Source organism: Lytechinus variegatus, chromosome 3 (assembly GCF_018143015.1).
Source record: "Lytechinus variegatus isolate NC3 chromosome 3, Lvar_3.0, whole genome shotgun sequence".
Lineage (NCBI taxonomy): Eukaryota > Metazoa > Echinodermata > Echinoidea > Temnopleuroida > Toxopneustidae > Lytechinus > Lytechinus variegatus.
The window spans coordinates 28241900-28265950 of NC_054742.1; the positions used below are offsets into that span (position 1 = coordinate 28241900).

Genomic DNA, 24051 nt, shown 5'->3' on the forward strand with positions numbered 1-24051 from the left:
AGAAAATCAAAACATCTTTATAAGATTGTTAGAAGATGTTTTTTATCTGTAAAACGAATAGCATTCACAGGCAACTTTAGAAATGCAAAGTACATGTACTGAATTGATTTTGCAAATGTAAATGGATTTAATTAGTGAGTGTTAATACGGGAAATATTCATATGGGAGGTTGAGAAGACAAGTAGAGATGATAGAATTCATCCTGCCATTTTAAAACAAAAGAATGGAGATGGACAGACAATGGGGGGGGGTAGAGATGGGAGGAATACTTCCAAACTGGAACGAGAAGAATTATGACAATTTTTTCACACCCATGCGAGATGGTAAGAAAACTATGAAATACAAAGAGGGATTGAAAACTTGTAAGTATTGACATCTATTACGATACATTATGAAGAACATGCAAATGAGGTTGACCAAAGGGATGCATTGTGACTGAGATGGATATCATCACCATGCAGGCGTGTACCGTGTTAGAGGCCGCGTGTGCACGCAAACTTTGGGCATCCTCTATTCAAATCGGTCGCCTTTTTCAAAAGCAGCGCTGCATAGGTTTTGAGCTGATGGTATAGAGGAGATACAATTATCATTTTTGTTGCTTTGTTCATTTACAAAGTTCGTTGTCATTTCATAGCTTGCGAACTGCACGAGATGTTGATTGGGCATGCGCTTGGCTGTGTACTTGCATCCTAGGTTTGTTTTTTCCCTCACATCGTACCTTACTCGTTCATCTGTGACGCATTCTGGTTGGATTGGTGTGCCACTATCACGTGGTTCGCCACACTCATAAAATATTCTTATATTTTTTTCTCTCTGACCTTACAGCGACACAAGTTTACGATTCATCAAACCGAGCACATCAGATGTAGAGAGGACGAGTGGTGTATCTATCTATTAGTCAAAGACCTGAGTGAGATAGTACAGACTCTTGAGCCAGCCGTCAAAGTCAAGCCGAGCAGAGTTACAAATCACTTGGCAGTTGCCCTCAACTCAACCAGAAGTCAAACAAGGTCCTCGAGACAAATGAGCTCGTATTTCGCACATCCGATGGCTGGTGCCGAATTCCACCACAGCGGTGGCTCAAATTACCCTCAGCAATCGGTAGGGAGCTACGCTTTGACCGCCGAAGGGCCACAGCACTCCTCCCATCGCCACCAGCATTATCAGGCGGGCAACCCAGTAGCTAGCCCACCGGCCAGCTACGCCTACCCCTACACCGAGGATAGCCTTCACTCCCTTCAAAACGGCTACTACACCATGGAAGGGGCTACCGGCATGGATGCCACCACAGCGATAAACCACCATCATGCGGCATCAGGGAACTCCACTTGTGGGTATACGGTAGACCCCTGCTACCAGACATCACCGGCCAGTATGGGGGCAATGTCGCGCAGAAAGACACCCACTAACACCCCTCCAGTTACCCTCTCGGACTGTGCATCAAATGCAAGTCCTCCGACGAACATCAACAACAACAATAACAATCACCATGGCTCAATAAAAGGCTCGGGGAAGGGGCAAAGCAACGAACAAATCTACCCTTGGATGCGACGTATACACTCCACAACAGGTCAGTAATTAACTTTCAGATTAATCAACTATGATAATAATTATCATACATCGTACCTTATTAACAGATAGCAATGATCCATCATCCGATATGACGCTGACTCTTTACAAATTATTTGATTCATGACCCCCTGAACCTTTTTCAGATCAACTTCATCAACAATTTCATTTCATTTACCAAGGACTCTGTCAAGCAAATGATCAAAAAGCCCCTCTTTAAAAGTTTTGGCAATTAGCTAAAGAGGCATAAACATTGAACTTGGGTTTCTATTCACCCACCTATACCCCTTACATCTGAATCGGTCCCATTCAAAGAAAAATTCGTTGATTTTTCTGATCTTTTGTACTACTATGTCTGCAGTCAGCCATATCGGCTTGTCGATACATTGTTACTGTGTCAATACCATCTATCATTTTTGTTCTGTCTCCCCTTTTTCATTTTGCGGTAAAAATCGGTATCTAATCCTAACTCATCGCTTTCAAACTGATTTCGGTTATGAATACAATCATCACAAAAAACTTTTTTTAGAGAGCTAGTCGCTCTTGTAACCAGTGGTCTTTGCTTGGAGCGAGCCCTCCAGCGGGCATTGTCCCCTCCAAGTTCTATCTTCAAAGCGCCCTTTATATCAATGCTAACGAATTTTCGACTTTTTGAAAAGCTCATTGTGGCATCTCATATTATGGCGCTGAGAGCTCGGGGAGGCGGTGAAGTCTGGCATAATTTAGAACCACCACACAATACCATATAACAATAATTAAATATTGACTTTGAAAGCAAAATGATACTGTCGTCAAAGTACAAGGAAATGCTTATATAGTTGGAAGAAAACTCACAATGCATGGCAATCGTTCACTTAACTAGCATTTTTTTTCCTAGACATAATTATCAGAATTTTCAATCAGGGATGTTGAACAGAAAAAACCTTCAATTACGCATCCTTTATTTCTTATTCTTAACATTGTATTTTAATAACATATTGATTGTGTTCTGATGTATTGATAATAAATATAGTTTAGTGAATATCATGTTAATGTGTTTATTGACATTACTAAAGTCAAGTGCTGGAATAAAGATAAATACTCAATTTTCTACACCTTTATCTTAGTTAAAACAACAACAAATTCAATTAACACTCATAAAAAATGTTATCTCTATTTAGATACTCGTAATCGTTTTCATTGATTTGTCATTGGTAGGAGAGTCTGTATTCAATATTGTGTGACTATATATCTAATTTGGTTTAAAACTCAATAAACTCTTTCTTCACCTTCCAAGATTATCTTTATTTTTTATTTAACATTTATTTTTAAATGTGTCTTTCCACCCTAAATATGCTGTCTAACCTTTCATAACTTCTGAATTTTAAAAACTTTCTTTTGGTCCCATAACTTATCAGATTTTTGACATATTATCGTCTGAATACCTATGTAAAAACACCTATGCATAGTTCACCCCTTTTATACGAGCTTTTATTCCTGTTCTTTTCAGTTTACATCGTTGTTACAGAAATTAGCACCCGTGCTTAATTTATCAATACGGTATTGAGTTACTATTCAACACTTGCCGAAATAGAATACATGTATGTACAATAATAGTACATAAATATTGTGGACTGATTATTTTGACATATGAGATTGCAACGCCAAACAAGAAAGAAAACCGAATTTGAAATTGATAGTCTGGATTTTAATCGTTATAATTTCAATAAGCAGATCCGTTAGTTTGAGAAAAAAAATGAAATGCTTACTTTTAATGAGGTAGGGCTATATAGTCTATTTGTACCAGATTGTATAACAGTTCCTGAAAAGATCTGATGATTAACATCTGTATTGTGCTAAACTGAAACACAAAAGATGATAAATAACTTTATCAGCTCTTCTCTGATATGACAACATGGTGAATGATAAAACATGACATAAAATCTCATTTTGAGATTAATGGATTGAAATTTCGCTGTATTCTCATGGTTTGGATGAATGATTTGGCTTCGGGGATTCCCGCACAATATCGAATCGAACGGTTGACGAGAGAACTGTACGCCGGCAGAGTCGGGCTGAATAGAGCGAACAGTCGCCGTCAAACGTCTTGACGCGGGAGAAAAAAAATCCAAGAAATATTGTCGGAACATTAGCCAGCCTTCCATTAACCTTGATCATTCTTATCAAGGGTTTAAAGACACGTATATTTCACACACTAGAAAATGATTTTGACTTCCATCATGTGCCATGAATAGAACTGGCTTATTTATATTACGTGGTCGATAAGTTATCATGAATTATGCATTTTCCATGAAGAAAATTTAATTGTTATTGTAACTTTTTGCTCTTTAAAAAATTGATATTCTTTTTAATTTGAACAAACACTGAAGAAACACTTTTAATAAAATCCGCTCACAACAAGCAAACCTGTTCTACACCTAACATAATTTTATTGATCAAATATTATACTTATATATATTTTAATCGACCTCGTTTAATGAAAATGATAATTTATTATTAAGAAAAAATGAAGGGGGTAGCATTTCATGATTAAAATTCAATTTGAATTCAGAACAGCACAACACAGATCCTTCCCAACATATTCCAGAGAAAACAACACAAATGAGCGATTTGCATGTTCATGACTGACGACACTATTACACCGGTGAGCGGGCAATAATTGGGTGCGACGGAAGGGGTAATAGTTCAACGTTAACCCAAATCCTCTCTCGGTCAAATTACAGTAATCAACGTAATAGCTGAAAATCAAAGTAATGGCATTTGTGTGAAATGCAATCGCTGATCTTTTTCTGCTCGGGGACCGTTGTCCGTTATATTGCGAGCAATAATCTTGTCAATTTGTTTTTTTTTTCGTTTCTAACTTTAGCGTCCCGCTGACATAGAGCCCCAGCGTGTAGACATATTGACGGTGAATGAGTAAGCGAGACGCGACATTTATGCTTACAACAACATCCACAGAATATGCCTAATTGTATTTGTTAGCTTATTCCATCAATATAATTCGTACATCCAACAATATCAGCTGTAATTTATTCTTATGTTGTTGGGTTTCTTTTTTCGAGGTACTATACGATTAGTACGGTAGTGGCCAATATCATGTGACTTTCATGATGGGGGCATTTTGTTCTACTATTTGGTATCGTTTATGAACCCGTAGTACGTAATTAATTCGAATGGATTCAGTAACTGATTTATTAGATATCTTAGTTGTCAAATATTGATTCCAATGACAGCTGGTTTACATCATAAACTTGTTCCAGGAAATAAATACCAACATTACAGTATGTTTTGTAAAATATAAACGTAATCACTTTACCTGATTTCATGTAGTAAGAAACATCCACAATTCGTGAACTTTTCAATAATCTCTTTTTCTACTGTTAATGTGGCAGTTGATTTTAATCAGTTATTATCAATCGATCATAACGAAAACGTATGGCTGAACCTATTACATTATTTCTTTTATAACAGTGAGGAGGTACTGCCCTGGTGTCTATGTTCAAAGTATCATAATTGTAATTGTTTGGTGCAGTGTAAGGTAATTTAAACATTACTTCGATGGACCCATATTTATAATTCTGGTCCAAGAGCTTTTAGTCATCTGGAAAAACTTCAACTATAAAAGATACTTCAGGGGAAGTCATTCATATTCAGGAATTGATTTCAATTAAATGCATTCCTCGTGAGCTGTACAGAATTCTAAGAATACTCCCTAATTTATTTAATAAATCACCATATCAATTTCTTCAGAAGAGCCCAATTATCAAATGATTTATTTCTCTGCAAAGCTAAAATAATGTGTAAGTGTTTGAAAATTGATTATCTTTAGAAAAAAATCTATCCTCTTTTCATAGGTATGTGGAAATAAATGAATGTGAATTAAATCGTTCCATCTTATCTCTTGCATGATAAATTCCTTTGCCAATTATGATAATTACCTCTTTTTGGAAAGTCTAATTTGTGAATAGTGCAAAATATAGGACAAAATATGGAAAATGTGGCAAGCAATTTAATGCAATAGTACGTATAGAATTCACATAACAAATATGCAGTTGCTCAGAGTTATTCACCGCGTGGGTTTATCGCTTATTCAGCTGCTGATTAAAATCGAGTCATTATTTACATTAATAAAAAATCAAATAAGAAGAGCTATGATTATTTAGTAGTGGGGAAATCACTACTTTGACCCAACAATAATTGACATGATTAATTGATAAGGGGGCTTATTGCTTGTCTACACTGAGTGTTCGACACTCGGACCTTCCGTTTAGAATCTCCACTACTTCGTCCAACAGGCCATAATACTATAGTGATCATGATAGTGTGAGCTTAATCCCCTATATAATGTACCATGGATCTATTAACAGCTCCATGCATGTACATTTGACTTAGTAATTGGTATCGATTCTTTAGTCTTGTAATTCTTTTGTTTATCATGTTTATTGATATTTTTCGTTTTGATTTGAATATATAAGACTGAAATTAAACATTTCATCTAAATGTTTTATATTGCGTCTGATTTCTGACAGAGAGTCGATAGAAAAATGAACTGTAAAATGATATCCCTCTTTTCAAAGGGGGCAACTTTGATATCAATCATTGAATATCTTGAACCACATTAGGGCAATCACATAAAAATGACTTTTTTGCCATGCACTGCTAGAAAACAACCACTAGTTTGCTCAACCTATATCCCATGCATGTTGCATGCGATGTAAAGCCACCCGCTGCTGAGAACTTAAAAATAATGATAACAATTATCATACTACTATCACTACTAATACTGCTGTACTACTAGTAGTAGTAGTAGTAGTAGTAGTAGTACTACTACTACTACTACTACTACTACTACTACTACTACTACTACTACTACTACTACTACTACTACTACTACTACTACTACTACTGCTACTACTACTACTACTACTGCTGCTACGACTACTACTACTGCTACTACTACTACTACTACTACTACTACTACTACTACTACTACTACTACTACTACTACTACTACTACTACTACTACTACTACTACTACTACTGTTGATGATGATGATGAAGATAATAGCATTGATAACAATAGTCTTATACTAAAAGTAATATGTGTAATACTGTTTCTAATAAAAGTAATGTAAAAGTAAAAGTAAATCATTATGATTATTATATATATAAAAATATTTTTTATCTAATTAAAAAATTTGTGTACTGATTTTGGTTTCCAATGATGTTTGCGAATAGCCGAGTGTACAACATGTAGGTTACATAACTACCATTTTCTCTGTGTTTGCATGCCATATGCCAGTGTGTACGTTAAATAGACATTCCTTATTATTTTGAAAAATTAGATTTTTTAATTTAAAGAGGCTAATGTGTAAAGTGGAAAGTCTTTGCGAAAAAGGCATTTCTCTTCATAGCGCTTGTGTAGCAAATGGTAAAAAAGTGTTAAAAGACATTTCATTCTTTTAAATATATTCACATTCGTTTATTTATAAAGCTCACCCGTAACGTTAGTATTGCAAAAATGCAACAAGTTGTATTTAAATTACAGTAAAGCTAACATTCTTAAGTGTAAATTAATTCTTAAATAATCAGCTACATGTTTATTATTCAGTCCTGGATATTCAAAATGAGGAGTTTAATATGTCACAAAGTCAATGTCAAAGTTGAATAACTGACCTGAATAACATTAAGGTAGTTCGTTATACTGCTATATAGACAGTCGAAATATACTAATCTTTTACTATGAATGATGATTGATACTCCAAATCTGTTTGTATGATATTACTATACAATGTAAGCATTATATTTATGAGATGTTCCGTTGTATATATATATATATATATATATATACATATATACATACATACATACATATACAACGAAAACAATATGGTTGTGGCATAGCCTAGGTCCTACCAATTAAAACTTCGTATACAAAATGCCAACATTACGCTGCTTAACACTACGCAGACTAATTCCTCTGTTTGGGGGAAATTGTATACACAAAAGGGGATACCATAACCTGGTCTCTATTTCTGCAATGAAATCATTTATATTCAGGCTCAAGGCTGCATGTCAGCTCATCTTTTTCAATTTCATTAGGAGATCAAATTACCCTATTTCCCATGGTTTGTGAATCAAAATGGCAGATGTAAGTCAGAAATGATTAGGAGACCTCGGAAATCCCTCTGCTAAAAATGCTCGTAAACGACTCTCTATTGTAATGGGATAAAAGCGTTTAAAATGTTATCTGTTAAACGTCCGTTTGAATCGGGGAGTGACATGGAGTTACTCTTGGTTACTGGAGTATCTTCAGTAAAATATAGACATATCAAACGTACATCTTAATGATATTCACTAAAATTTAACTCACTGAAATTTATGAATTGTAGTCTAGTGAAAGGAGAGTCGAATTCGGGATTACGCCAAATCTGTTTAAATTGTTTGATATAAATAGCTTCTAGTTAGATCTTTTTGATCCCTTTATTTATTAGATTATCATTGTTCAGTCATTAATAAGAATAATTAAGTAATAAGAATCATTACCAGAGCCCATCGATCATTGCGATCATATGACAAGAAATAACTTGAACATGTTGAACATTGTTATGGTGCATTTTTCCATAAAAATAGGATCATGATCAGAGGACAATAAGAAAGCTCAGCCGAAGTTGTTTTTTATTACATTATTTGCATAACCTTTTGGCAAATGTTTTACTTGTTTAAAGGGAGATAATATGTGTCCATCTAATTCAAACAAGAAGATCGAATCCTACGTTTCGAAATGTACATGTATATGAATTTCGTGAACTTTCATTATTCTGTGTGCTTATGAATATTGGAATAGGCTATAGACGAAAATCATCAATTATCAATTAAGAAAAATCGAACAACGAATTTTACTTTCATTTTTGGTTTAAGGAAATTTCCTAAATAAATTTATCAACTTTGCCACAGACAAAATATGATAAAACAAATGAGGGGGGGGGGTAAATTGTTATAAAGAGTTCATTGCTTAAAGTGAAGAAGGAAAATAAAATTTGCATAATACGTCACAAATGACACGATGAAATACTTCGCGATATGCATTCCAAGAGTGCATTCAGGCCTCACCTACGAATTATGAATCAATTTAAATTGCTAACCAATATTTGCATTGGTAACGCATGTTCATACCTGAAACAAAACAGCCCATTTTAATGCTCTGATTAATTTCAATGATACGTTTCCTTTGAAACAAAGGAAGGAATCACATTTTGTTTGTCTCTTGGAATGGGTAGATCAAAACGAGTTATGCATGACCCAATAACACGATTAATGTACTATATCGCTCTCAAACTGCCTTCTTATCAGTGAGAATGGCAAACAGGAGAGCGGAAGAGATGGAGGAAATGCAGAAAAAGTGTGTTATACCTGAAAGAGAATAGATAAATTTGAATATGAAGCTCCTTAAAATAAGATAAATAAATACACATGCAATGCTTATAGTCTGCCTTTAGAAGTCACGCAACTTGCGATATATATATATATATATATATGAAATATTATATGTATAAATGAAACCTCCCACATGCATTTTTAACATGTTTAAAGAGGATGATCTTTCCCAAAGTCCTTCCTTAACCTTAATGAAGAAACTTTAGCATGTGCCAATTCTACATGTATAATGTTCATAGGATTGTACCATGGTAAGCTGAAATACAACTTGCGCTCACTTTTCAACTGCAGGCCTCAGTTACATTCCAGATTTGTTCCAAATGAGAATGGTAATAAGCTCAATTATTTTGATTGGAATGTATATCAAGTAGTTTTTCGTATGAAATAAAATCTTCTTGAATTTTGGATTATAATAAGATTTTAGAATATATTTAAGAACCTAATATTTCTAGTGCCATTATACTAATACTTCATAGTGTGTGTTATCAGCAAATACGGATTAAAATATTGATATAGCAACTGCAATAGTTATGGAAGTTAAATTATCCTTGTTAATATAATATCACAAAAGTGACCAAATCATTTGTCAGTTTCTTAATGCTCATATTCACACAATTTCAAAATTCAAATGTGTCAATAAATGCGAGAAGAAAGAAACTAAGATTTGGAACGACTTACGTCCACTTCCAATATTCCATATGTTCTTTTATTTGGATGTGGGTTGAAAAAAATGAGTATTCAAAAAGGGAAAAAATGCATTCTGGCAAAATGTATTTGTTTGTAGGTGATGCTTCTTTGGCATGCATTAAAAACTCGGAGTAGTGAAGAGTCGTTGCTGATCCCTCTTATGAATCCCAACTGACTAACAAGATCCCCAAAATTTAGCTAACCACGGAACATAATTAACTTTATCAAAACCTTATTTCATTCAAATTGGCTGCTGATTCCACCATAAATCACTGTCTTCTCATAATCTTTTAATGGAAGCCTCTGTATTGTGTCTTGGATAGTGCATGAATGAGATTTTCATAAAATCTTGTAGTCCCATTGAAAGGCTTTCTCGTTGTTCTTTCTTGTTTTGTGCATCTCGAATCACTAATAGATTTTAAATTTTTATGTGTGGGTTTTTAGATTTTCCCCCCACAAATTTGGTAGTTTTGTCTTTCGAAGTGTTTTGACATTAAACAAAAAAAAAACCGAGAAGGTTTTGAATTAGACAACACAGAAGAGAACAATACGATATTTTTATTGCTATGTTGGCAAATGTCCAAAAAATATTAACTTTATCGACTAAAAATAGCAGAATCTTTCTAAAGAAAAGGTCTCAAATACTGCTCTAGCTGATACTAGTGCTACGATTTCGACTTCTACTACTACAAGTGAAATCATGTTTTATAGGGTATGAAATACTATTGTGCCTAAGAGAAAATAACGTCATAGATGAGGTGTTACCATCATCATCATCAACACCGTTATCGAATATATGAGAACATGAATATCCATCATCTGATTTTATCAAGATGGGCCATCGTGATGAATGCAGACGCCATGTTCATTTTACGAAGAAATTATCAGGAAGAATTCATGATGTTTATTATCCGAAAAAATGGGCTGCGGACGAGAAATACAAAGCAAATTTCTTAATATCATCTGATAACTTTGTAATTTGATAATACATATTCATGAATTTGACGAGTTTTAAATTCTGTCATAATTGTCGGATCTTTCCATTTATTTCTTTCCCGTTTCTAATTCCATGATGTTTGCTGTACAAGCTAGAAATGTCTAATGTTGACTAATACATTGGGTAGTGATAGATAGTAACCGATATTCTAGCGATGTAATTAATGTTAAAATGATATTGTCAAAAATAATTATGAATGGAAAATGATGTTTCTTGTCTAATCGTATAACAAGATAGTTTTCAAAGGGTCATGGCGATAATTTCCAATTTCGTGTTTATATAAGTAAAGACAGATTTAAAAAATCGTTGAACATGTTTGAAAAGGCACATATTTTCATAGATCATGTATATAATTTTTTTAATGTCTACATGGGGAATATATAATCAAAAGCCTAATAAAAACATCCAAATAATTTCCAATATTTTATCAAACATGTCAAAGAAGGGCCCATTGAATACAGAATATTAAAAAAAAATGTTATAGAGAAAAAAATCGATAACAAAGAGTGAACAAGTTTTACCATTATTAATAAACTTAATTTCAGGGATCAGGCGGGTGAAAACATACAAGGTCGTACAAAATATTCTGATATACAAAAAAACAATGATTATATAGTGTATTGATAGCCGCCGTTCCATGATCGTTGACATTATTATTTGGGTATTGATCGGAGCCTACTCTTGAAAGAAGGGAGTTTCACAGAACGGTGCGCAAGAGCGCGGGCATGTGATGGTCCCAAACACATCAACAATATGGCAAGCTCACGACAAAGGTCAAAGATCAACATGGAAAGCTGCACTTGGCATGCTTGGTATAGAGAGACAGAGGGGGGGGAGGGGGGGATAATGGAGGGGGTGTAGCCAACGAGGGAAACTGAACAGAAAGGAGAAAATGATAATGTATCAATAATAATGATAACAAATTAATTTTACCCATGGCAGCCACGTCAGCTTTAAGCTGTCGGAGCCCTGAGAACGATTTTAACAATGGGTGATGGTTTTAAAAAAGGGGGGTTCACCACAGAATGAAGGTCAGTCATTTTGGTCACGAGAAATTAAATAAGAAAAAAAAAGTTTTCACTAGATGAAGATGAGTTCGCTTACGTTAACACCCCCTTAAAATCTGACAGGTATACCTGTCAGATTTTAAGGGGGTGTTGCCTATGATAAATAACACACGCAGCACCCCCACCCCACACTGCAAAAAATGAAGTGCTAATTTAGCACTTACAGTGCTTGTATAGTGACTGACGAGTGATGAATTTTTAGTTCAAATTTAAACTAGAAAATCAGCACTCGTAGTGCAGTCACTATACAAGCACTTTAAGTGCTAAAACAGCACTTCATTTTTTTTACAAAATACGTCGAGCTCCTGTCAAAGAAGGCGGGGATCCGAACCCACAACCTCCCGTTCATGGGGCGGACGCTCTACCACTGAGCCACCATTCTCGGTTAGATAATGTTTGCTTTAATGTATGCGAACTCAAATACCATCATTAATATATATCATCAGATCGGTGTGTTTGCTTATGTCCGCCATATAGCAATGATAGCTATATAGAAGACATTCATTTCACTTAAATATGAATTGAGTATGATTGTTCATCATCACATCAAATGGAATGGAATAAAATGAAGGAATTTCTATTCACTAATAATTTGTAAACTTAAAAAAGTTATTTATTCCATACCTGTAATTATCATGATCCTACTTACATTTTCAGTGGATGATCTTTCACACGGATTGCACCAAATAAATCAATAACAATAATTTCATAGTTTGCATACTTTTTCATCTTATCTTTAAATGTAAACATTATATTTGGACCTTTTTCAGTTGTACCCTGTGATTAATAAAATCCCGTTTTACTTGGTTAATTAGAAAATAATTCACAGTATCTATCTTTATGAAATATGAATATGGCCAACATAAGAATATCCCATGACACTTTTAATCAATTCTATGAAATTGCAATCCTTGTTCAAGCATTTCAATATTCAACATATTAAATACTTGTCAGAATGGTGATGGAATTTCCGAGGCTGTGATATTAGAAATAAACCAATTTACCTGCCCGTCTTAGTTTTCTTGCTAATATTGCGTGTCCAGAATCAAATAACCAGCACTTGTGTTCTAATTGAAAGAGAAAACCACTTTCGATCAATTCCCTGATTTGTCCAAAGGCATTCCTTTGGAACCCCAGCAGCATTACATCCAATCCCCTATCCTAGGATACTCAAAGAAGACGCTGAAAGAAGAAATTACTTAAGTGTTTCCCTTTTCATTTCGCTATTCCCCTCACGTCGAAGTGAGTCTACATGAGATAACCGCCAGCGACTTAGGCGCGATGTAGGGAAGGTTTTTTTTTTCTTTTTCCCGAAGACAAGTATTAGCGGGTTAGGAAATGAAAAAGACATCTTCGGAGCAATTTCATCCAGTTAGAACTTTCGCCAGGAAGGTTGGAAAGGGATTGTCGTCTCCTTTCTAGTTTAGAAAAAGAGAAATTGATCAAAAGCTTGAGAACCCCAATCGTGGGAATGCATTCCTTCTCGCCGATGTAATAGGCGACCAGATACCCCCGGCGTGTGGTGGTCATGGCATTAAATTCGAGGAAGACTCCTCGCGACGTAGATCCTCTTATATGCGATGAGGAGAGGACGAGAAAAAATGTAGATTTTTATTTTTTGTGGCAGGAGATTGTTCGCTAGGAATATCACGCTGTCTTCATTAGTCAGTCCATGGGCATCTCACTCGTATAAAGAGAGGGAAATATTATGTCAAGAGGGAATTTCCTTGAATTAATACTTCATCCGTGGATGAAATGGCCGTAAACGGGTAACGATGCTCGAAAGACAATATTTTGAAGTATAATTTTTTGTGGGAAGAATTGTAATTTTATATCAAGTGTGCACACTAATGATATTCCGGGGAAAAGGGCCAAATGAAAAGACCGATACAAACATGAAATATTCAAGATTTCGGGAAGGTTGGTGGATATTTGAGAATTATGGTGCATGTTTTATTCCTGCTAATCTCTTTCCTCGACCGATATCTTTGTTTGAATTGTCACGTAAGATACAATGTTCAGATCTTCAATGTGTCTTTTTTAACGTAGCCCAACTCCATTTTATAGTCAGGAAGTATTACCTTTGTACACCAATGGAAAATAGAGAAGCGCTCTTGCTTACAGAAGAAAAGAATAATTTGACCTGCGACCGTAGACCCATCTATTACATCTCTTGTATGTCATTAAGCCCCTCCTGACAGGTATCCCGATTAGGCTCAATGAACAGGAAGTCTATACTAATATCATTATTTAGTCGCCGAGTTAACTCTGAATGTCAATGTTGCATATTGACATTACAAAACGATGTCAATCAGTGCTTTTTATTGTATTGGAATTTGGAATATCCCCAGCGAAACAAGAATTCAATGGCAATATTCACGGCAATGAGTTACCACTTCCACGGCACTTTGTTTGTGTCTTCCCCTTCTGCTGTGGTTGTTGGTGTTTCCTATAAATTCACATTCTCTTGTCCCTCAAGCCCCGATTATATCCACCATGAGATAGTATAGGCCTACATCAATCCATGTACCTCCACAAGCCACACACAGAGACCTTATTTAACATCTCAGATTTGAATTTCCCGTAGAAAAGGAATGAAAAACACTTTAAATCGTGTAATTTCAATATAGTAGTCTGATCTAGTAAAAATGATTCCCTAAAATATCCAAATATATCCGTGCAATGGATTTTTATTTCATATCGTTTTAGCGCGCTAGTCATGAGAGGCTTACATTTGACTAAATCAATAACTTGCTTGTTGAATTAATAAAAAGTTTTAAGTTATTCATACAGCCTTACTAGGTATGTAACCATGGTAACTGTATGATATCAAATAAAATACTCTTTATAAATACATAAATGGCAATGTATAAAAAAACGAACTGATGTACAGCAAACACACATGACTTTTAGGTCCATATATTTTGAAGTATCACCCCATATCGCAAATATTACTTGCAGATAAATTATAAAGCAATTAAAATTTTGACAAATGACTTTGCGGTTTCCTCATTCAAGCTGGTTTCATATGCTTGCCATCAGGCAGTGCTGGATGCCTTGCTGTTCTTACTAACAACAACCATCACAACTCAAAGAATAATGTAGTATTTTGTCGTTTGTCTTGTACACATTGCGCCACAGGTGAATAATAATAATAGTAATAATAATAATGATAATAATAATAATAATAATTAATAATAATATTAATAATAATAATATTAATAATGATAATGATAATAAAAGTAATAATAATGATAATATTAATGAAATATAAGATACCTGAAATAATTTTATAACATGAAAGTAACATGTATAAAATAGCTTCGATAAAATAAGTAAATGCAGTATGCCAACCCTTCTTCGAGACAACTATTAAAAGGGATTAAAACACATAGTACAAAAAATTAGCAATTGGGGCCTTTAATATTAATCATAATAATTATTTCACTTTTATCATAGCGCCCAATACATCGGGTCGATATCTCTGTGGCTTCTAATTAAGAGTTATGCGAAATCACTGAAAACTGAGAAGAAATTAGATAGGGTTAAAAAACGACTGTTCGAGTTAAATTCTGAAAGCAAATCATAACTGAAAAATAAAAATACGAAAATAGATTAAAAGCTAAACATTTCCTCTTCATGTGAAAAAAGAAAGTCGTGTGTTGACATACAATATGACATAGCGATGACACCTTAGCGCAGTGAATGCTATACATGCTAAATAATTGATAATCTTTCAAAGTACAAAACGCAAACATGACAAAATCACAGACATTGTAATATTAAAAGAAGGGTGGCAAACTGTCAATTTAAAACAAATAATGCTGTTTTATTTCAAAGTAAACTAAAATTTATCTTGTTTAGTGTAAAAGTCTTTATCATAGCTATAAAATGATTAGGTGAGTCAATGCGCTTAGAAACGCTTGGTTTATATAATTCTCATGAATGAAATTTGTTCCTATATATTATGCGGAAATCAGCACAAGTATGTGACAACAACGTATAGGCCTAAACGTGGATCACGTTAAGATTAACAAAACCCCAAACCTTTTTCGGTAACTCTGTCATACCACATGGGTTGCGATAGATAGCTGCCTACAAAAAAAATCAATACAAACAAAGGGGAAAAGAACAAGACATGTCCATGGATGCTAAGGCTAGAAAAGCAATCTGTTTCCTAATTTATCATGCTTCTCTCTATCAACGCAAAAAGTGCGTTTCCCTTATTTTTTTTTCTTCTTCTAGTTTACACGCGCTTTCCCCTTTCTCTTTTGTAGGCAGACCAATTTATTTGCCAATATTCTGTTGACATCTTAAAGATTTCATTGGAATTTGACTTAACAATCTTCTGATACAAGACGTGTGGATTTCATATTTCTTCCTTAGTCGAAAAAGATCACTTTTGATTCCACCTCGGTGTATTTTTTTTGCAGAAGGCATGCACTTTCTGTTGTGATTGAGTCTGATTAGATGAAGTAGGTTTCGAAAGCTGGTCCGGAGAAAGCAGGTTTAGAAGCATATGAAGAGAGAGAGAGCAGGAGGGGGAAGGGGTGCGCTGTATTTAAAGTCAAATTAAACCTGACAAAATTATCTTTTTAAACGTAAAATAAAAATGTTAAATTAATTGCTATGAATGTATAAAAACATTACATAACAAAAGAATTTTGAAAGATTTTGGTGAAGAAGGAACGTTATACAAACAGAGGTTTTGTAATGTAAAATGTGTTTTTTATTCTGATTTAAAATAACAGATTAAAAAATAAGTTCGAAATAGAAATTGAAGTCTAGATAGCCATTTTTCTCACTTTATATGGACATGTGGCTAAAGGTACCTCAGGATTAATATAAAAATGAACGAAATGTATACTTCATTCAATTTCCAATCAATTCAATTATAAAATATATTATATGGGAAGAATGACATGCTATGTAATGTTAAAATCTTTTGATTTCATTGATGATGGCCGATTTCAGCTCGAAATTTAATTCGAATTCAGTAAAAACTAATTTTGAAAACAAATTTTAGAGTCGGAAGGCAAGTTAACTGATGACAAATGGACAGTAGCTCACAAACGAAACGAATCAAGTAAAAAAATGTTTTTTTTTTCTATTGTTTTTCTTGCTTTCAAGAGAGTTCTTAAATTTACGAATTTCACCATTGCATGAGTTCGCGTGCTTCTGGAGCATAATAGCTTGATCGGTTCGCAGTGGCCAAACCACGGAGGATCATCGGCCCAGCAACCCACTGACTTGCGGTGAGTGATCATCACACGCAGCAAGGGGAGCGGCATGGTCGCGTGTGCCTTTTATGTTGGTTCATCAAATTAGCTGCTCGAGCTCCTTCGTTGTTTCCAAAAAAAAACCCATTATCGTTCTTCCCTAGGCAACTGATGACATAATATTCATTAAGCACCAGATATGGATCCTGTAGATCAATAACATCTCTGCAATAATCAATCAAAGTGCTTATTTTCTACCTCGATTTTTTTTGTCAGTTTTGAGTGTTAAAATGGTTAACTTTCATCCATCCAACCATCTCTCCTCCTTTCCTTTTTACTCTTCAAATAATATATTTCATAGAATTTTCCCTTTTTTTTCATTCATATTGAAACAAATTATCCGTGCAATTCTATGTATATTTTCCATTCGCGTAATGAAATAAAACGGAATTAAATGAGATAAATGAGTGTCTTGGGGGTGATTATTCCAGGACAACTCCCAGTGGGGAGGCATTGTGGAAATTGATCTGATCGGCTGAATTGAGAACAGTCATTCCAATATCGTTAAGTTATTCAAGTCAACATGTTATCATGCATTGAACAATTCTGTCTGTATACCTTACACTGCTATGGCAATAAGTCACTTTAAAATTCCTTTATAAAGATAATCAAGCATTGAAGGTCAGACAAGTCGGCTAAATTTAGTTGGGATATGTCCATCATTCTGAATAGTAGTAATGTTGACAGCATTGATGTCTTGTCTGTATGTTATATCCACTGACATACCGTCCCATTAGATTCACCGAGTATCATGCTATACCTGCTCACAACTACCTGTGGTAATATTCTAGGAATTCTCGAAACTACTTGTCTGTTTCTTATATTGTGACAAGTGAATTAAGCCAAACATTTTATAACCAAGAATTTACCATCCAAAATTAAAATGTGTATATTATTAAGCACCATTTATTTATTTATTTGTTTTTTTTAATGCAGTTTCTTATCCAAACTAAAATTGAGATAAATTCTGTTGCTAGGTAGTTAGGCCTGCCTAGAGCTGATATTATTTTTTTTCAGTTATTTTCATATTGGCGATAAACATTTATTTTAGGAGTTTGTTGCAGAAAGAGCAATATTGTTAATCATATTGAGGTCCAGTCGGATTATGATCAGCTACCATCAATATCAAAAGAAATTATCTGAATTAGTGCGCAGCTTATTTTTTTAATAAATTCCCCCATTAATATTTGAAAAAAGGTTAGAATTGTCTCATCAAAACAGACACACCAAACTAACCGTATACGACAAGAACATGCTTTACCATTACCTTGGTACCTTGAAGGGCTATCATTAATTTTTTTGTTGTAATTTTACTTTCCAGCAAGGGCCAGTCTCCAGAAAAGGTATAAATCCAAACTATGATATGTAAACAAAATAATTGATAAAGTTCTATTCCGGTTTGTTGATAAATAACAATCAGGTTAAATAAAAACACAGCAAAACGTAACATTTAAGGGCGTTTTGGTCAAAGACCTTTATATCGAAGTCTTCTGAAAATTGTTTGAACGAATTTCCAGTAAATTGCAGTATCCTTATTTCTTTAAAACTCATCTATACGGCCAATATCTATTGCGTGAGGTGCCCGTTAGTAACTATATCAGAGACCAGGGCTCCGTAACACAAAGGTTTGCGATGAATTGCAAATATGAAAAAACCGCTCTGATTGGTCCCTGGTCAATATTTTAAACCTAATGCGCGCGTAACGTTGATAATGATTGGTCAGTTCATTTAGCGATTGATCGCTAATCTTTGTGTTTCGGAGCCCAGGGGGCCGTAACACAAAGCTTAGCAATCAATCGTAGAACATTTTCTACGATTTATTGCATAGACTACAATGCACAATCAATCGTGAAAATCAAGTTGCAATTAATCGCTAACCTTTGTGTTACGGGATCCAGGAGTTGAATGTGACTTGAAGTCATATCTACACAGAGCCCATCCACTGAGCATGATATTAGACCAAAATGGCCCATACCACACTTACATAATATGGTAATTTTTAAGTGCGACTTGAAGTCAAACTTAACTCGTTGTTACACACTCGTCATGTCTTTGGTTGGAATTTTGCTTCTGTGAACAACCATGGCAGTGATCGGTGATTGGAAGACTGCATAGACCCCCCCAAAAAAAAAATGCTAAAGAGGGCCAAGTGAGCCCCACAATCAAACTCGCTGATTCTAAGTGTGATTTAAGAGGCACTCTACCATACTATTACATATACATATATATTTTGCCCCAAATATAGCACGAGGTCCAGTAAATTGATGAATGGAATATTGATAACTTAATATTACGAACATCCATTTTTAACACATCGATCATCAAAGTGGAGAAAAATGTTTTAGTCACTAATTATTATTTGTCTGTATTAAATCACCTTTATTTCATAATATCTTTCGATCATACATAACATAACACATACTATTTAATTTCAAATGCATAACATAAGCATTAACAAAACAAAAATAATATTTTGAACATAATCAGAACATAGTGACACATCTGAATCAAAATCAGCGTTGTGATCTCCCATCAGCTATCAATGATACAAATTTGCTATTTTCAACAGAGCGATACTAATTCAACATAGATGCGCCATCATTACGATCATTACATTTTTGTCAGAAAATATAATCTAAGCAAATTTAACCCTTCGATTCCTGAAAGTCCGAAGAGATAATCATTCTAACTTAAAAATATCGTATTCTTTAAAATTAAAATGTCTTACATCCACGATAAAATCTCTAGTAATTGGGCATTTGCGTAATGAGCCAACATATTTGAGGGGGCTCGATATGGCGTGTCGCGTAAAATGAATTTAAAAAAATGCGAGCGAGCGAAGCAAACGAGCAAAACTGTCGACATTACAAAAATAAAAGTTTGTGATAGATTTTAACATAATATTCAGAAATAATATCATATTTTACCCGTATCCCTTTCCTATTGTTTCCTTTTCTCTTTTTTTTTCTTGGTTGTGAAAATTTTTACGCCAGTTCATTTGGGCATTAAAAAAATGCCACTGTCAACAACACAAGATATCATACCTACATTGCAGATTCATAAGTCACCAAGATGCGTGTTTCTATATCGACCATATTTTCACCAGGAAGAGAAAATGATAATTGAGCAATGCCGAATTTTTTTTGTTTTCTACCAAAGAAATGTTCGAAATCAACAAAGATTTTGATTGGAGCCAACAATTCATTTTATAAGAGGTAGCTATTAAAATGGTTAAAGATGGTCGGTATTAACATGGTTTGAGACGGTCAGTCAAAAGCATGGTAAGGCATTGAATACTGTTGGACCTCTAAGAAGAACGACAATAACAATGTTGGTCGAAATGCTGTTATCATCCAATGTCATTAAGTCATGTTATATCACCCTTTTTTAAATATATAAATGATATAATAGGTCTTCCTTTTTTGTTGTCTATGATTTTCAGCAGCAGCGGCGGTGAACGGTACAGAGCCCAGTAAACGATCTCGCACAGCCTACACCCGTTACCAGACGCTTGAACTTGAGAAGGAATTCCATTTCAACAGGTACCTCACACGTCGACGTCGAATCGAAATCGCACACGCACTCGGTCTGACGGAACGGCAAATCAAAATCTGGTTCCAGAATAGGAGGATGAAATGGAAAAAAGAGCACAATGTCAAGAGTATCTCACAGCTGATCAGCCAAGAGGCAGCAGCAAACCTCGCCGGTGCGACGGTGACGCCGCCCTCGGGTATGCGCTGATACCTCGCAGGTACGTCGCTTTCAGAACTTGAAATTATGACGTTGCACCGCCGTTGACATTCGGCTTGATTATGGTGAAATCGTCGGACTTAAATGAGTACAGCACAGTGACTTTTGATCATGACAATTACTTGTATGATATTGTTGGTAGACATACTTTTTTCCTTTCTGTCCATCTTGTGCTGATAATGAAGTAAATTATAATTATAGAAAGCATTGTACATTGATTAAAAAGAATAAAGATGATTGAAAGGGAAAGTTAAGTAACGCAGTGATTACATGTGCATTGCATTGTTCATCAGAAATTGTTTGATGGCGGAGACTTTGTGATAATGAGAAAAAAAAAGTTCAGAAAATGCCACGAGTTGAGAGTCATGGGTGATGAATACCCAGAACGTTCTTGCACGTCAGCACGACTGTTTGATCTCATCGCGTGGTAGACTAACACAAGATAAAGGGGCTTGATGTTTGATGAATAATAAAGATTCTTCAATAAAACAAATGGCCCATTAAAATGGAAGGAGAGTGGAATGGCAACGGGTACATAGACTGATCGGCAAGGTAGCGACAGTTACTGCAGCCAGGGTGCAACTAAAGCGACGGTAAAAGGCGACTACTTCGCCGCGTTGAGCACGATGCCGAAATGTGGCAAGAGGCAGAAGGGGACAAGGCGACGTATCCACGAGACACCAACACCCTTAGGCGGTCACATGCAAAGGAAAATATTGCCCAAAATGGCGGCTGAATGATGGATTATTTGTCCGCGGGCGGTTTGTGTCCACAGACTGGCTATTTCTCACCGACAGTTTTGTGACTGTTAGCTGAAATGAATAATAATCCGTAGTTTCCCGTTTCTTTTAGCACCATTTCGCACCATTTACATTGATTTGTTATATTTTCATGCCATGTACATAATAATGTCATTCAATTAATATTCATGTCACAAACTGCGTTCTTTGCAGTTTCCTATCACAACCATTGAAATTGCAGCTTTGTTTTCTAGAAAGCGAGGAATAATCGAAAATGCTTTCGTACACATTGAGCGTGAAAATCTTTCTATCCACACTGAAAGGGGTATGGCCGTATGTTAACAGGTACTTTTATTTATTTTTCAACCCAGCTGATTACAATCTGTATTGTACTTGAAAAATATTTGTGATAGGTATTCAAGCGGATCAGGAAAAATTAGTAAATGATAAAACACCGCTTATTGCACACACTGTAAAAATATCACTTTTACTCTAAAAAGGAGAATCTGTGAAAATGTTCATGGTTATTGTAATTCAATGTGTGTTATACATATATATGATATATACACACACATATATATATATATATATATAAATATATATATATATATATATATACATATATGTATATATATATATATGTATATGTATATATATATATATATATTTATGTATGTATATGGCAAAGTGGATTAGAAACCATGCATCCTCTTCGTCGTGTTGTAAAATTCCGAAATACAATAGCGCAAATAATCAGTAGGCCCTGAAATAGTTAACTGTACGCAATGCGATAAAAGACACCGCCAATTATTGTCAAATTTTGCCAAATGTATTCATTCTTAATACATTGTAATACGGGGAGTCGACTGTTTTTTTATTTCCTATGCGAGATCCTAGTTCTTTGATTTCCTTTCGCAACTCTTTGATATAACTATGACTTTGTATGATAATATTAAATAGAAATGAATAACGTGTTTAGTTGATTTTGTTTGTAGTAAGATTCAGGTATTTTCGTTAAGATTTAAATGCATTGAAAAAAGCAATAATTGCGATTAATATTTACGTCATGACATTTTACATACTTATTTTGCATACACGTCCTACGAAGTTTAGAAAACTACTCGGAGTAAAATTTTCTTTCGCTTATTAAATTAAAATTAGTTTCCGGGTGTTGTAATTGCCATTTACTCGTGAGTTAATTAAAGCAAAAAGGGGATATATTCATTATTCCTTACACAATGAAATTATTTACTTTTGAAAAAAATCTAAGAAATCCAGTGCGAATGTATATAATTTTTCTCAAATACTCTAAACCGGTTTGCTCTCTATATTGCATACATGAGATTCATTTAATAATCAATGCAAACCTCAAAAATTCAGAAGCGAAATGTTGAAATGTGTAAAAATGAAACCCAGGCAGTTTAGATTGCATTTCAATTGAGAAAACACTATCGGCGAACAAGAAATGGCCTTCAGAAAGTACGGTGTGAGGTAACAAACCAATCACTATTTATCTTCATTCCTTCAATCTTTCTTTTGCGTTTGACATGTTTGAAGATCACCTAACTTTCTTCTCATACGTCCGTCAGGTCATGCAGATTCGGGATGATTTAAGCAGAAAGAAGGAGAAAATAGCGAAATAAATTGATAAATACCAAACCGACACGTTATAAAAGAAATACAGTAGTCTGTATTGCGGTAACAATATGGAGGGTTTACGCGTGTGGGTGTGGGTGTCTGTGTAGCGCGCGTATGCGTTTAAAGATGTGCGTGCGTGAGAAATTCCTGCTCAAATTGTTCTAAATTGCAGTCGACAGTTTAATGGGCATATTGGGTCGGGCTGTTGACATACAGTATAGATGATAATGGTGACTCAAAGGAAGTATACATTAGATAATGGTGTAAGGGTATTATGTTTGAGGCAGGCGACGAAAACATTTGAAATGCTTGGGCGAAACGGTTCCAAATATTAGGGTATGGCCCTTACGGGTATGTTTCGCAATGGTGAGACTGGGATGTATAAAGAGTGTTTGACTCGGAACGAGATATCGAAGCTATCTCCATTTTATCATAATACAATTTTTATTATTGTTGAATGCCACTTGATTGGTTTGTTCTCGCGGTTCATAGAATGTGTTAAATAACTCGAAGATAAATAGGTTTATAATAAGCTACAATGTGGTGCATCATTTGAAGAAAAAAAAATTGATTTGTCAAAAATCTTATAAGCCTGCAGTCAGACTGAGTTAAAGGAAATTTAATCTTCTCTTTCGTTTAGAATTGTTTCTATTTGGTTTCCATGGTCATTAACTGAAAAAAATGATAATTGAAATCAATTTTTGCAATTGTAAAAATTGCATTTTTAAACACTAGGCCTATATGTCATGTACAAGAACTTTACCTTCTACGCATATAATCAAACAAATGAAATGCCTGAATCCAATTTATGATGGTAACGGCAGAAATGCTGAGAGATTGACATAAAAATTTAAAATGGTGTAATACCTTGCTTTGCCCCATTTGGT

General features: G+C 34.7%; 1 protein-coding gene across 2 annotated transcripts; it reads left to right on the plus strand.

Moving 5' to 3' along the window:
* The first annotated feature begins 789 nt into the window (after nt 1-789).
* Nucleotides 790-22089, plus strand: LOC121410691 (homeobox protein Hox-A5-like). 2 transcript variants are annotated; one of them, XM_041602940.1, is made up of 2 exons: nt 790-1570; nt 20482-22089. In XM_041602940.1, exons 1-2 carry the CDS (start codon nt 1024-1026, stop codon nt 20775-20777), a joined length of 843 nt encoding a protein of 280 aa, XP_041458874.1. In that variant the 5' UTR covers nt 790-1023; the 3' UTR covers nt 20778-22089. The 2 variants fall into 2 exon arrangements, with proteins under 2 accessions (XP_041458874.1, XP_041458873.1); XM_041602939.1 differs by having other exon boundaries at nt 792-1570; nt 20479-22089.
* The last annotated feature ends 1962 nt before the right edge of the window (nt 22090-24051 follow it).